The sequence below is a fragment of the Anabrus simplex genome, chromosome 1 (genome assembly GCF_040414725.1).
Source record: "Anabrus simplex isolate iqAnaSimp1 chromosome 1, ASM4041472v1, whole genome shotgun sequence".
NCBI classification, from domain to species: Eukaryota; Metazoa; Arthropoda; class Insecta; order Orthoptera; family Tettigoniidae; genus Anabrus; species Anabrus simplex.
Window position 1 is genome coordinate 218,579,067 of NC_090265.1, and position 15,110 is coordinate 218,594,176.

Sequence of the window (15,110 nt, forward strand, 5' to 3'; positions counted from 1 at the left end):
TTTTGTTTTGGAGACATCTACCAATATTTATACCTTTAGTTTCATTTTGCCATATCCTAATCACTTTTTCCAGAACTAAATTAAACAGTACGGAAGAGAATCCATCTCCTTGTCTGACTATTGTTTTGATTTCAAATGGTCCAATGTAACTTAAAAGCTTTTCAGTCTGTTGAACACACAAATTAAATATTACACTATACATAACTGGAAATAAAATGAAATAAAATAAAGAATAAAAATATACACTATTAAACAAGGAATGATATGTTTCATTCTTGAAAGAACATTGTCAGATTCTATCGAATCACACTCAAATATTTAGAATATTTGTATTTATTTCTGTTTAATACTTAGGAACGTGAAAACCTCACAGTAAATACTGGAGTAGAGACAAAAGGGAACATCATTAAAATATGTTCCTGATTTCTCAGTTTACGGAGTTGTATGCATTTTTTAAGTCAATAAACGTGACTACTGTTTGTCTAGTTTTTCGAATTTGAAGAATGGTTTTAAGGTTGAAAATATGCTCTACACACTATCTCCCTTTTCAAAATCCTGACTGATATTCGCCAATTAATTGCTCTGTCTGTTCTTCCAATGTTCTTCCAACCCATTAAGCAGGACTTTAGAGAGGATTTTATAGATGATCAAGAGTAGAGAAGTTCCTCTGTAGTTGTCTATAACTGATTTGTTCCCTTTCTTATAAAGTGGCTGAATTAATGCACACTTCCATTCTTTGGGGATTTTCTCAGTAAGCCATATATCCTGTAATATTTCGTGGAGGATCAGGGACAGTTTGTCACCACCTAATTTCAACATTTCTGCATTTATTCCATCTTCGCCTGATGCTTTATTACTTTGTAACATCTTCCAATGTGGGGGGTGCTGAGTCGGAATTTGGTGTGAGTTTCTCAAAAGCAAGTTGGTCATGGGGACTTTTGCAATTCAGCAACTTCTGAAAGTAGTTTGCAGTTTTCCTTGTTATTTGTTTCTGTTGTTCCATCTGGATATTTGACGCATAAGCTGGAGGCACTATAATTTTGGAGTTGTTCTGTAAATTTCTTACAGTAGTTTCTGGTGTTATTTTTCTTGAAGTCTTGATCAATTTCTACCAGTCTGGCATGTTTGTATTTATGCTTTTCTGTTGTCAATGGTTTTGGACGTTTGTTTTTTAATTTTAAGGAATTCCTGCCAATTGATTTCTGATTTGTGAAAGTTTCATCATTGCCATCTCTTGATCAGTTGCTTTGTCACAGGTGTCCTTTCACTATCTATGTTTCCTTCTTGGTGGCGTGCAAATCTTTTGCGATGCCTGGTGTATTGAATATTTGAAGTCATTCCAAATAGCTGATAATGTGAGGATAAATTATTATTATTATTATTATTATTATTATTATTATTATTATTATTATTATGAAATTTTACCAGGAAAAACACATTTAATGTTGGCGCCATGTTGATCTACTACGTGCATGTCTTTTGCACTCTTGCCTCGATAAGTTGCTCTTCTTTTTTTCTTTCCCTTCTTTTTTCTTTTCCGTATCTATGTGTCTTTATTCTGCCTTTACCGGGTGAGTTGGCCATGTGGTTAGGGCCATGAAGTTGTGATCTTGCATCCGGGAGATAGTGACTTCGAACCCCACTGTCGGCAACCATAGAAAAGGTTTTCTGTGGTTTCCCATTTTCACACCAAGCAAATGATGGAGCTGTACCTACATTAAGGCTATGGCCGTTTCCTTCCCACTCCTAGGCCTTTCGTATACCATTGTCAGCATAAGACCTATCTGTATGAGTACAATGTAAAGCAAATTATAAAAAGTATTCTGCATTAGGTTAGCAATCACATACTATTGTTAGGTATCATTGTATCATTTATTGTACATTTTCTGTACTTTTATCCCTAAGGATTCCACTCCTTTCTCTCTCTGATTGCTACTGATCTACATCTAAGAAACTGGAAAACTAATTTGCATTTCATGATTCTAGAAGAAAAACATTCCATTTCTTATAAAAGTGTATTGTAGTCTTGTTGTGTTATAACTAGGCAGCAATTATTGTAGTTCAGCTTCTTATGTCATTGCTGTCAACCACTAATAAATGATCCACACCTAGATGCTTCTTCTTCTTCTTCTTCTTCTTCTTCTTCTTCTTCTTCTTCTTCTTCTTCTTCTTCTTCACAGTACAAATCTCATTACCATAGTTCAGTATCTGTAGGTTAATAATTTTAAATGGTATCTTAAAGTTACTTGATTTTTACATTCACAGTACTCTTCTTTTTCTCATAAAATAGTCTGCCAAAGAAAGGCATTATTTTATTCAGTTCCCTTTTTGCTTTCCATGTTTTTTCTTTATCATAATTTTTATTTGCTTGACAAGTTATAGATTTGAAGACTGTCATCACAGGATATATACTTTGTTGCAGATCCAGTCCCATGCCCTTCGGTTGAAGATTGTGCGTCTCCTGATCCCATCAACTTATACAGAGAGGATGCCAGGGTAAGTAATATCTTTTTTCTAAAAATATACAGTATATTCATATAAATGTCTTCATTTTGTTATTTTACAATCCTCTCCAGAATGATTACAGGGCAAACAAGCCTGTAACAACCAATTGGTTTTAACTGCTACTCCTTACAAAGTAGCAAGCCTGTACTTGCTCCACAATTGGTAGGTACAAAATAATTGTGCATTCTTCGTTTTGTTATCAAAAACACCATTGCATAAGGGATAGTGTGCCTTTTCAAAGATGATGTTGGAAATGTTTACATTACAGGTGGTATAATGTCCAAATCAATTCTTATTCACACATTACAATTTGTTACATGAAATGTTTACTACACCTTCTTGATGGGTATATATTGAGTTTATGAAGTTTATCTTGCAGAGTACCCTATGAATAAAAATTTCCATGGTATCACATTAACCTTCCCCTGGTTGAGCCATTTTTCGTAGCACCCCTGGTCGAGGGTGAGCACTGCGCTCACGCTTGGGTATTCGGCATTTTTGCAGCCTTTATTGAACTTATTATGTTTTTTGCAAATTTAATATATGTAATACAAGGTTGAGACTGTATTTAAAATACTCTTAACTTACATATATAACATCCAGCAAAGTAAAAAGTATACGAAGTGGCCATCGGTAACAAAACCTTGCCAACGAGTACTGAACTTTCTGTTTGCTTACCCTATCCACCCCACCTTTTGTGAGATTATAAAATGTATTAACACACGGTTTATTCATGTCACCAGAAATGTCATCTGAATCTTGCATGCTGGAGATCAATGTTGCATTTTTGTACCTTTTTAGAGGGTTCAAAAGCGACCAAGCTAGAGATCACTGCCCTAGGTTGTGAGTTCACACTTTCGGGTAGGATTTCATGCTTAATTTTTCTAAAAGTACCAACCATCGTAAGGTTGTAATTCCACACAAGATAGGTAGCAAAATCAACGGAAGAAAAATAATTGTCCATCATAATGCTATAGCCAGTGTTCGTGATTGGTTGTATCAACCTCATCACAATACTTTTTGGCCTGTTATCAGACACAAATGGGCCCTCTGGTTGAATACTAACCTCCATGTTAAATGTATGAAACATGCATGTATCAGCCATAGTGTAGATCGTGACTCCATACTGTACCTTACTCGGTCAGCAAAAAAATAGATCAATGAAAACAAAGTATGACACCACGCAATAAACTGAAATATACCATTTTCCAGTCTTCCTTTGCTCTGGTTAGTTCAGCTGCATCACCCACGGAACGTACACAATTTGGTCTCCAAGAACCGTTAACTAAAATTTCTTAAAGATGTTTGTAGGACAGGAATTGCACTTGTATGAGTGAATGAGAATTCAAGTGAAATAAACTGGTTTGAAATAGTTTAATACGTTAAAACATAAAACTTGGATAATGGAAACAAATCCCCTTAAATAAAACAACAAAATTTCTGATACAGTTTGTAGTTGTTTGCCATCAAGTGGCAGCATGGTCTTGCCTATCTAAACAAGTTTTCAGTCACAAATCTTGGAATCCATGTGCCAATTACATAAATGCTACACTGAACATTTAGATAAGTCTGAATAGGTTAAAGTTTAAATTAAACATCCATGTGCGTGAGATTAAAATACAGCAACTTTGCATTAAATAAAAGTAACGTTAAAATTATTCCCCAAGTCATTAGGGACACAAATATACACTATACGCTTGTTTAGGACCATTCTGTCCCCCCCCCCCCCCCCGCCAAATTCACTGATTCTACTATGGGAACGATTTCATAAGCAAAGGTGATGAATAAAACCCCTCTTCCCCTAGAAACTTGTTGGCTTTGTCCTATGTGCAATCAACCACAATGACAAGCAAAAACATAAACTGAAAACAACATGAATAACATATTCACACAATATCTAATGGGCCCAAAAATAAACACATATTAAACACTGGTCTTGAGTAATGAGAGATGGTTTCAAGCCCTCTACCCGCTAGCTCCACTGGCGTCATTGACCTGCATGTGCCAGCAAGAAGGCTAGAACACCTGCAAACTGCTTATACAAAACATTCAGCCCTTTGCTATTTCATGGCCAGGCTTCACAAGTCTGGCATATGTGTGTTACCAGGCAGGAACCCTGTCTGGTTGACATAACTCATGGTAATGCTCAGATGGACACACAAAAAGAAAAAAAACTCTGCCCCTTTTACTGGAAAGATAAGTACTCATGTGGGCTCACTTTGCCAGCCACAAAATCACTTGTCATACTATATATCTTGTGTCTGGTCCAATGATCCCCAGACTTATACTTTCAATAGATAGTCCTCAATGTTTATTCACACATCGGGTACCAGGAATATCATTCTTACCTCTCATCTCAAGATGTCATAGATTCGGGTTGGTGCCTCGTGTTCAGCCCTGTGTTAGCTGGCCAGAATTACTTTGAAAACCCTTATAAGTGCAGCATTGGGTAGAATCTTCATTGCTCCCTCTGCGAAGCTAAAATTTACATGCCTCATCCTAACATTTCATGCAAACCTATTCCTTATGTTGCCACTACCTCATAGTAAAAGCTCCCTGCTCGATTTTCTGGAAGGTACTGCTGTCCTTCATCTTTGGATGACCTTAGCATCTCAAAATTACCTTACATTACTCTCAGACAAGCTTATCACTGGATAACGTAACATTAAACAACCGTAATTGAATAATTTATTTATTAATCTGTGCAGAATAACATAAATTCACACAAAGCTAATAGCACTGTATAATATAACGCATGCACCATTGTCTGGTCCCAAGCCCGGAATGTGAAAGGAGGAGGGTTAGCTGGGTTAGCAACCAGCTTGTAAAAGCAGCTAAAGCCGAGTGTTGAACGGCGATAAATAACCTGACCCCGTAAGGTAGGGCAATGGCTTCAGGCAGAGAAGCCTCCTTAGGATTGGGTGATGGTCCCCCAGTGGAGGAAATGCCACTGAAATCCAGTGCGTTCTGGCCTAACAGCAAAGCAGGTGGAGGAGGAACCCCTTATTTCATAGTTCCTAACAGCTGTAAAAATCGCAACTCAATTGTATTCTGTGTCTGTGGCAGTCCATTGCAGTTCTGGTGCTAGAAACTGCATGTCTCATGCTATATGTGCCGCAGTGAATGGCTCCAGGACCATAGTGTGTGGGTCACTCCCCAGCAACTTGCGATCCATCTTAAATAAAATCATGCCTATGGCATTCTCTCCTTCTATTCCTTTAAAGTCCTACGGTGATGGGGTAAGGATGACGGAAGCAGGTTTAGATAAACTGGAAGCTTGTAGTTTGGACCTGCACGTTCAATCAATATCAATATCGATCAATACTGATCTGCATTTAGGGCAGTCGCCCAGGTGGCAGATTCCCTATCTGTTGTTTTCCTAGCCTTTTCCTAAATGATTTCAAAGAAATTGGAAATTTATTGAACGTCTCCCTTGGTAAGTTATTCCAATCCCTAACTCCCCTTCCTATAAATTAATATTTGCCCCAGTTTGTCCTCTTGAATTCCAACTTTATCTTCATATTGTGATCTTTCCTACTTTTATAAACGCCACTCAAACTTATTCGTCTACTAATGTCATTCCACGCCATCTCTCCGCTGACAGCTCGGAACATACCACTTATAATACCAATATAATGGTCCGTTATTGGACATTATAAATTTTCCAGCTAACTCATTCTTGGTTGCCTGCGTTTCGCCCTCGTGTGCTAAGTTAGGCTCGTCAGTTGGGACTTAGCACACCACCCAAGACGCAAAGCTAGTGCATATCATGGAGGCCACTGCATAGGCTACTTGAAGCCACCAGCAGTGCCAATGCACTATGAGAGCTATGTCTCATTTTCAAAAATTGATGCCTGCCTGGCCATCAAATGATGTAGATGTTGATTCCCATAGGGAACCTAAAATATTTGTCCCGAATGAGTAAATTTATAATACCAATATAATGGTCCGTTATTGGACATTATAAATTTTCCAGCTAACTCATTCTTGGTTGCCTGCGTTTCGCCCTCGTGTGCTACTCTTTCCCAGTCTGCAAACTGAGCCTTACACGAAGAATTTAAAGTTTGTCATCTTAAACTTTTTCGTAGCTTACAAATTCTTCTTTCACCAGAATGAATACTCCCCTCCTACCATTCCTATCCCATTTCTATGATACAACTCCAGTTTCATGAGAATATTTCTTCGTCCATTATATCATTTCTCTGCCATGAATCAACTCCTATTACAATATCTGGTAAGTATATATCTATTAAGTTACTTCTACAGTTCAGGTCATCCCTACTTGAATCCCAAATCCCTGTACCCTTATCACAACTCCCTAGACCACTCAGTTTCCCTGAGTGTACCTCCCTATAACCCATCTAAACAAATTAACCAAACTTATATGTACCACTGTGGTTTAGGTGAAGGCCGTCTGAGCACAGATCCCTATCTCTTACCCACCCATTAGGATTTAGAAATCTCACTCCCAGTTTCCCACATACCCATTCCATAGTCTCATTTAAATCCGCAATCACCTTCCAGTCAGTATCCCTCCTACATAGTATTCCACTGATAACAGTCTTCGCTTCCTTAAACTGCACCCATGCTGAATTTACCAGATCCCACACATCCCCAACTATGTTGGTACTTACACCTGCTTGCCTTATTTTGTTGGTACCAATGTGATACACTACCACCTTCTCCTTTCCCTCCTCCTTCTCTTCTACTTTCCTCAACATCTGCCTTAAAGTAATTCCTGGATAACACTCTACCCTGGCTCCCTTTCCTCCATACACTTTCCCCACATGTCTAACAATAGATAGATAGATAGATAGATAGATAGATAGATAACCGGGCGAGTTGGCCGTGCGTGTAGAGGCGCGCGGCTGTGAGCTTGCATCCGGGAGATAGTAGGTTCGAATCCCACTATCGGCAGCCCTGAAAATGGTTTTCCGTGGTTTCCCATTTTCACACCAGGCAAATGCTGGGGCTGTACCTTAATTAAGGCCACGGCCGCTTCCTTCCAACTCCTAGGCCTTTCCTATCCCATCGTCGCCATGAGACCTATCTGTGTCGGTGCGATGTAAAGCCCCCTAGCAAAAAAAAAAAAAGATAGATAGATAATGCCTTTATTGGTGGCGAAGTTAGGGCTCAAGGCCCTCTCTTACACTTAACCACTAGATGAGTATACATATACATAACTTATAATTTTGAATACAAATAAAACAAATAATACTAATAGCAATAATAATAATAATAATAATAATAATAATAATGAAAGAATCCTTAATTTTAAAATACACAAAATAACGTACACTTAAATTATGTAACTGCAGTAATCCATTCATTCATCCCATTCATTCCTTCATTCACTCAACAATTATCCAGCAAGTCAGCGGGATCTACCCAGCAAATGCTCCCGGCAAGCCACTTTAAACTTGCGATGAGAAGGATTTTCTCTAATGTTCGCAGGTAGCGAATTCCATGACCTAGACACAGAGATTATGAAGGAGCGGTTGTACACAGCAGTACGGTTTATAGGTATGGCAAGAGAGGAACCAGATCTTGTATTGTGTTCATGATAGGACGAGAGGTAAGAAAAAGATGAAGACAGATAATCGGGAGTATTAGTGGAAAGAACTTTGTGCAAAAGCGATAGCATGTGAAGTTCACGGCGCTGGTGCACTCGAAGCCACGACAGCTCCTTATAATAAGGTGATATATGAGCATCATATTGCAGATTAAAGATATATCTTATGCAGCTGTTCAGGCTCCGGTCCAGTTTCTTGTTACTGTCCCAGGTTATTCCAGTCAACACAGTGTCACAGTAGTCAAATATAGGTAGTATAAGAGAGCGAATTATTTGTACTTTAAGTCGAACAGAGAATATATTAGCGAACCGTTTCAGGGGATATAAGCTTTTATGTACTTTATTGCATGTGCTTATCACCTGTTGAGTCCAGTTTAGAGTCTCAGTCATGATAATTCCTAAGTTGGTCACTGAAGTAGAGTAGGGTATGATTTTATTGTTTAAAATTATTGGGGGGATGTTCTGTTGCTTGAGGGAATAAATGTTTTTACTGGTACCGATAATAATAACTTGAGTCCTATTTGGATTCATTAATAAACTGTTTTTATTTGCATAGTCACTAAGATGTTGAAGGTCAGAATTTATTTTAGTAATTGCAGTATCAATATCACTCGGTTTTGAATGATAGTAAATCTGTATATCATCCGCGTACACTTGCAATTTGCAGAATTTAAGAGCTTTTGATATATCATTAATTTGGATGATAAATAGCAGTGGTCCAAGAACCGACCCCTGAGGGACGCCGAGGGTCTTCCTTTGCCATCCTGAACTCAAATTTCCAACTGTTACACGTTGCCGGCGATTTTCAAGATAAGATAAAAAGAAACGAAGTGATACACTGTTAAAATTTAGCTCTCGAAGTTTCTGCAGTAGTAACTGAGGATTAACCGTGTCGAAGGCACTACTGAGATCTAATAATGTCAATACAGTCACGTCCTGTTGGTCCATTGCACGTCTGATATCATCTGTCACTCGTAGTAAAGCTGTCGCAGTGCTATGTCCTTTCCTGAAGCCGGATTGAAAGGGATTCAAGAGGGAATGCTTGGTAAGGTATTCAGTAACTTGTGTATGAACTAGACGTTCAAGCACCTTGGATAAGGGTGGTAGAATGGATACTGGACGATAATCTGAAGGAGAATCCAACTTGGAGCTCTTCGGGATGGGTCTAATTAGTGCATCTTTCCAAACATCTGGGAAAACTCCGTTTGTCAGGCAGTAGTTAAATATATGAGTTAGTATTGGCAGAACAGCTCCTAAGATATCCTTAATAAGCGATATAGGAATGTCATCATTACCTGTGGCATTAGATGTTACAGCGTATATCACACGTTGAACTTCATTCGAGCTGACATTTCTAAAAGAGAATTGCTCATACACAGGCTGCTCTTGTAACAAGGGTAGTGAATTTTCTGGGAAGGAGGTAGAGGCTATTCTTGGCCGTGCGAAATGATCATTTAAAACATCTAGCGATATGCTTGGCACATGTTGCTCTACGGCTTTACCTATACCTAACGTGCGTAATTTATTCCATTTTTGTCTCGGGCTGTTATTGTTCATCAGTTCCTGAAAGTATTTATATTTAGCATTCCTAATTAACTGCTTTGTTCTGTTTCTCAGAATCTTGTATTGCTGGAAATCATCTGTGTCATGCGTCTGTCTGTATTGTCTGTACAGTTTGTCACGACTGGCCATAGCAGATCTTATCTCGGCCGTTAGCCAAGCGGAAGAATGGCGAGTGATTCTTACCTGTTTCTTTGGTGCGTGCTTGTCAAATATTTCCAGTACCAGTGAATTGAATTTGTTTACTTTAGAGTTAATGTTCTGAAAATTACGTATACTATCCCAAGGCAAGTTATATGCATCGTAGCGTAGTTTATTCCGGTCCATATGTCGTAAGTCCCGTATTGTAATGTAGCGTGGTTTGTACTTAGGTATTCGAGTAGAATAACACACGTACAGTGGGTCATGTGAAGAGATGCCAGGAACAGGGATCTGTCCGTGCTTAATTACTTTTTGAGGTTGATTTGTCACAAGAAGATCAATTAAGGTATGACTTGTGCGGTGAGAGTAATGAACATGATTAGTAGCGTTGAGGGGTAAAATTGTCATGTTTGTAGCGATAAATAAATTCAGTAGATTGTTCGCGTCACTAGTCTGCTTCAAAAGGTCAGTGTTAAAGTCGCCCATGATTATAATGTCATCGTATGCCGAGATAAGATTTGCTAATGCCTCTTCAAAATCATCAGTCTGTCTTATTTTAGGCGGCTTGTATACAATCCCTATCAATATCTTTTTATGGCAGTCTAATTCTACAAACATAAATTCCGGTTGCAGTGTAAGTCGTGGGTCAGAAGTGGAAATTATCTTACATTTCAGGTCATTTCTGTAATAAAGTAGAAGTCCACCGCCTATTTTGTCAATGCGGTCATGGCGTAATATTGAGTATCTGTCAAGGTTAGCTGTCGATGACGGCATGTCTGTACGCATCCAGCTTTCACTGATTCCAATAATATGTACATTGTTCACTTCAAAAATAGCCTGAACCTCTTCTATATGAGCTAATAATGACTGGCCATTTAGGTGACAACAATGTAACGATCGCGGGTGGCTACTGAGCTGCTCTTGCAACACAAGTCCTGTTGAAGGTGGTAGGGACGAAAGAGAAGGGAAGGGTGAGGGCTGTGGAGAGGAATGCAGGTCAATAGTATTACCGTTATACTGGTCAACAATCATATGAAAGTAAGCAGTATGAAAAACAAAAGTTAAGTAAGATGTAAAATAAGCTTACCCCAGCAACCTGGTGAGTAGATTCACTGACTTTCACAAGCACACACATACACACACACAAATATAAATTAATTATCGGTACTACACACATAATTTCTTTCTCTTAATTTCACGAGGTCATCCTACTCCCTGCAATGTTTTTTAACTGTGCCATCGTGGATATCTGAGATTTGGTTCCATCTTCTCTTATTACACAAATGCGTCCATCTTGAGTCCAGCATTTCTGCAGTCTCCATAAATCCCTTGCCTGATTAAGTATATGTTTTCTCGCACTTGTGAGGGACTCAGTTAGCATGAGCCCACTGCCCTTCAAAGCTCGCTTTGCACGCCACACTCGATCACGATCATGGTATCGTAGGAACTTTATAATGATAGGCCGATTTCCCTGTGAGACCACTTCAGCAGACATTCTATTTCGGCGGCCTAGCCTGTGGCAGCGATCCATATCAAGAATTGAAAGTTCAACCGAAAGTTTATTTTTCAGTGTGTCCAGCATTTTAATGTAGACGTCCTCGGACGGCTGTTCCGGGACACCATGCAATAATAGGCAGTTCCGGCGACTGTACTGTTCGGCCTCGTCCAACGCGTCGTCTTGTTTCTGGAGCCGATCTTCAAGAGCCTTCAACTCCCCTTTAAGCATGGAGATGTCTTCGCTGGCCTGTTTCTTGAATTCCTGGAACTCGGCACCAAGCGCTTGAAGCACGTTCGGTGGGTTAGCGGCACTGACTGCTGAGTCTAGTCTTTCATGCTATCTTCGAAAGCCGATATCTTCTTAGCTACTTCCTTTACCGACATGATGATTATTTTTTAAAGAAGAAGGCACTTAAATATATCACTTTTTAACACGGATTAGCACTTTCAGCTGATTAACTTGCAATTTAAACAGGGTTAGCAAGAGCAACTTTACTCTACTGTCTCATTCGCCATCTTGCCATCTTCCCCATGACCAGAGCCTCAACCTTACCCACCTCAATTGATCCCCTCCCCTCCTGGTCAGCCCAATCTTTCCTTACTGCTGCAGAAACTACTTCTTCCTCTCTTTTCTCCCTCCCATGACCCTGTTCCACCTGTCTTAACATATCCTCTGTTCTCATTTCCCTTTCCTACCTTTTCCTTTCCTCCAACTTCTACACTTCTCACCAACAGTTCGCTGTTCCTCATTTTCCCTCTGTTGTTCTACCTGCAGTGACTTGTACTAATTTCTCACAGGCACCTATCTTGAATTCTGATCCTGAATAGAGCCCTTAGCATGCAGTCTCCTTCCCCTTAAAACATGAGACCATCTGTCTTCTACAATTCCCCCCTTCCCTTCCCATCTTTTATACCTGTTGTATCGTGAACATTGTTTGAGGGAGGCCTACTTTCCTTCCTTCCTTTGAGAGAATCCTAATTATCTCCCTTAAACTCTCCAACTCCTCCCTCAACAATTGCTTTAATTGCATCCCAGAGTCTGTTTTCATTTTTATTTACAGTTTTCCTCCGATCATAGTTACTTTTTAAAAAATATCTCATGCGTGCTTTATCAGCCATATGGTACTGCCTATTAGTCCTACTTTTAAGACCTTCCTTTCTTATCTTGTTGGTACCAATGATATGGGTCAATAACTCTGGCTTTCTAGGCATGAATTGCTTAAAACTGCACCGTCCACAGAACGACTCTCACATTTCATCCACTGTAACATAATACCTTACAGAAGAGAGCTCTTGGCATTGTTCTGCAAACTTCTCAAAAACATATCTGATCGGTGCTAATTTATTGCAAACTTGTCTGGTCTGCCTTGTCTGAGCATCATCAAACCAAAGTGTTTTCAACAACAAATAAATCTGCAGCAAGATATAACCAAACAAATAATTTCAGGAGCCATCTCATCAGTCACTCAGAGATCTTAAGATTAGAATGAAATGACTTTATTACTCCACCTAAATATAGCAGACCTTTAATGACCTTTATTTTGTACCAGGTTGTAATGTTATGCACATGAAAACAAGGGCAACTAAAGGTGATATGAACAGTTGGACTACAGGATGTGGAAGTTTATGGACAACCCTGGCAGGGAACGTAACTGGTGACACTTGCACTCTTGAACAAAACAATCAGGTTTGTTATAATATAGTTCAATAAACATAAAATGTCTATTCTTTGACGCAGAAAGTTTGATCTATCGTTAAAATATACAAATTCATGAAATACAAAATTCTTAAAATATTTCATTATGGGAGTGTGCATAGACACTTGGGTTCATGGTCCTGCCGTAGAACTCACATGATGTACCTATTAATGTAAACTGCCTTCTGGCTTAAAATATTATCATTAAAGGGGTATTTTAAATCACAACAAGTTAATGGTTAAAGAAAGGTAGATAATTTAGCAAAATAGATTCATTTAAAAGAATATCAAGTGGATTCTGAAAACATCACCATGGCATACATATGGTACCTGGATTCATGCCGTGAGGCGGCACCATCTATGATCAGACCTACTGTTAAATTTAAGATTCCAGTATACAGTGGGGTACAGTAGTCCCATTCTACCAGAGTAAAGAAAGGTTAAATTAGAAAGTCAAATTTATGGTTTACATTGTAGATAGGAAATACCAAGCTTGGAATTTGATTCCATTATACAGTGAGCTAATCCCATTCTTCAGGAAAAAAGCAAACTAAGAAAAATACAATGACATGAACTTTACATTACAAGCTATATAGGAAGGTTGCCTGCTCTAAAACAAAAATATATCATAGCACTGAAAAGCGCTATTTTGACTAAATTAAATAATTGAAGATGTGAGACTGTCTTGTAAAATTTGTGAGTGATAAATTTTAAGTTAAAACCTCTTAAAGAAAATAAATACATACATACATACATACATACATACATACATACATACATACATACATGCATACATACATACATTATCATTATAGACTGTTATGCCTTTCAGCGTTCAGTCTGCAAGCCTCTGTGAACTTACTAAACGTCGCCACAATCCTCGATTCAAAGAAAATACAACTTACATTATCCCTTTACATAGACCTGAACTTCCCTGAGGAGCAAGAGCCCGAAACGGACATGTCCACCTAGTCTGGGGACCAAGATGAGAATCAGAGATGCTAACCTTGTGTCTTAAGATATTAACCACCCCATGCTTGCACACATCACCCTTCTAGAACAATGGAACCAATCGACAAATCACATACAGAATTTCAACCCTAGCAGCCTTTCATCTTCTTTCATGATGGTAAAAACTTCCTACACACTCCGACACTCTCCAGAATACCAGAAACAAGGGTCACCAGAGTTGTGAGAAATGTTGCTTTTGGCCTGTTTATAGGGTGCTCAAACAGTTCTTTTCACCATATTATTGCTCAGAAAAAAGGCCCCCTATTACCCACATGCACCCCTAAAAATAATTTTATACGTTTTCTTTTTCATAATCAAACCATGCACTTCATAAATTGGTACAGTGTTGGGATGATATCTGGAGAAATAAAATCTTTGTAGATATATTTTGACCACGGAGTCTGTGAAGTAGGTCCATCAGTGGCGTATCTGGGAATCTCTACTGAGGCATGCAACTAGTAACCATGCAGTTAACACAATGTATTAAGTAAATTTCAATTCTACTCACCCTAATTACATGTAAGTGAACTCGAGCCAAACAGTTTTACTGTAAGTTCCTGGATTGAACGTGCGTACACAATTCTTGTTTTCTGTTTTTAAATTTACGAGAGTCCGCCTCTGTGGTGTAGTGGTTAGTGTGATTAGCTGCCACCCCCGGAGGTCTGGGTTCGATTCCCGGCTCTGCCACAAAATTTGAAAAGTGGTACGAGGGCTGGAACGGGGTTCACTCAGCCTCGGGAGGTCAACTGAGTAGAGGTGGGTTCGATTCCCACCTCAGCCATTCTGGAAGTGGTTTTCCGTGGTTTCCCACTTCTCCAGGCAAATGCCGGGATGGTACCTAACTTCAGGCCACGGCCGCTTCCTTCCCTCTTCCTTGTCTATCCCTTCCAATCTTCCCATCCCTCGCAAGGCCCCTGTTCAGCATAGCAGGTGAGGCCGCCTGGGCGAGGTACTGGTCATCCTCCCCAGTTTTGTCCCTGACGCAGAGTCTGAAGCAGGTGGGATCCCTCGCTGAGTCCGAAAAGCCGAGGGAAAAGCCAACCCTGGAGGGTAAGCAGATTAAGAAGAAGAAGAATTTTTTTTTGCTACGGGCTTTACGTCGCACCAACACAGATAGGTCTTATGGCG

At 39.3% G+C, this 15,110-nt stretch overlaps 1 protein-coding gene across 3 annotated transcripts in view; it reads left to right on the plus strand.

Annotated features, from left to right (window-relative positions):
• The window catches only part of LOC136864143 (uncharacterized), a 624,111-nt gene that overhangs the window by 508,378 nt on the left and 100,623 nt on the right, over positions 1 to 15,110 (plus strand). For 2 of the 3 annotated variants that reach the window (XM_067140781.2, XM_067140790.2), the window contains exon 21: positions 2,423 to 2,496. In XM_067140781.2, the coding sequence (XP_066996882.2) occupies positions 2,423 to 2,496 (74 nt within the window). Of the gene's footprint in view, positions 1 to 2,422; positions 2,497 to 12,825; positions 12,963 to 15,110 lie in introns of all 3 variants that reach the window. The other variant, XR_010859277.2, reaches the window with a different exon arrangement.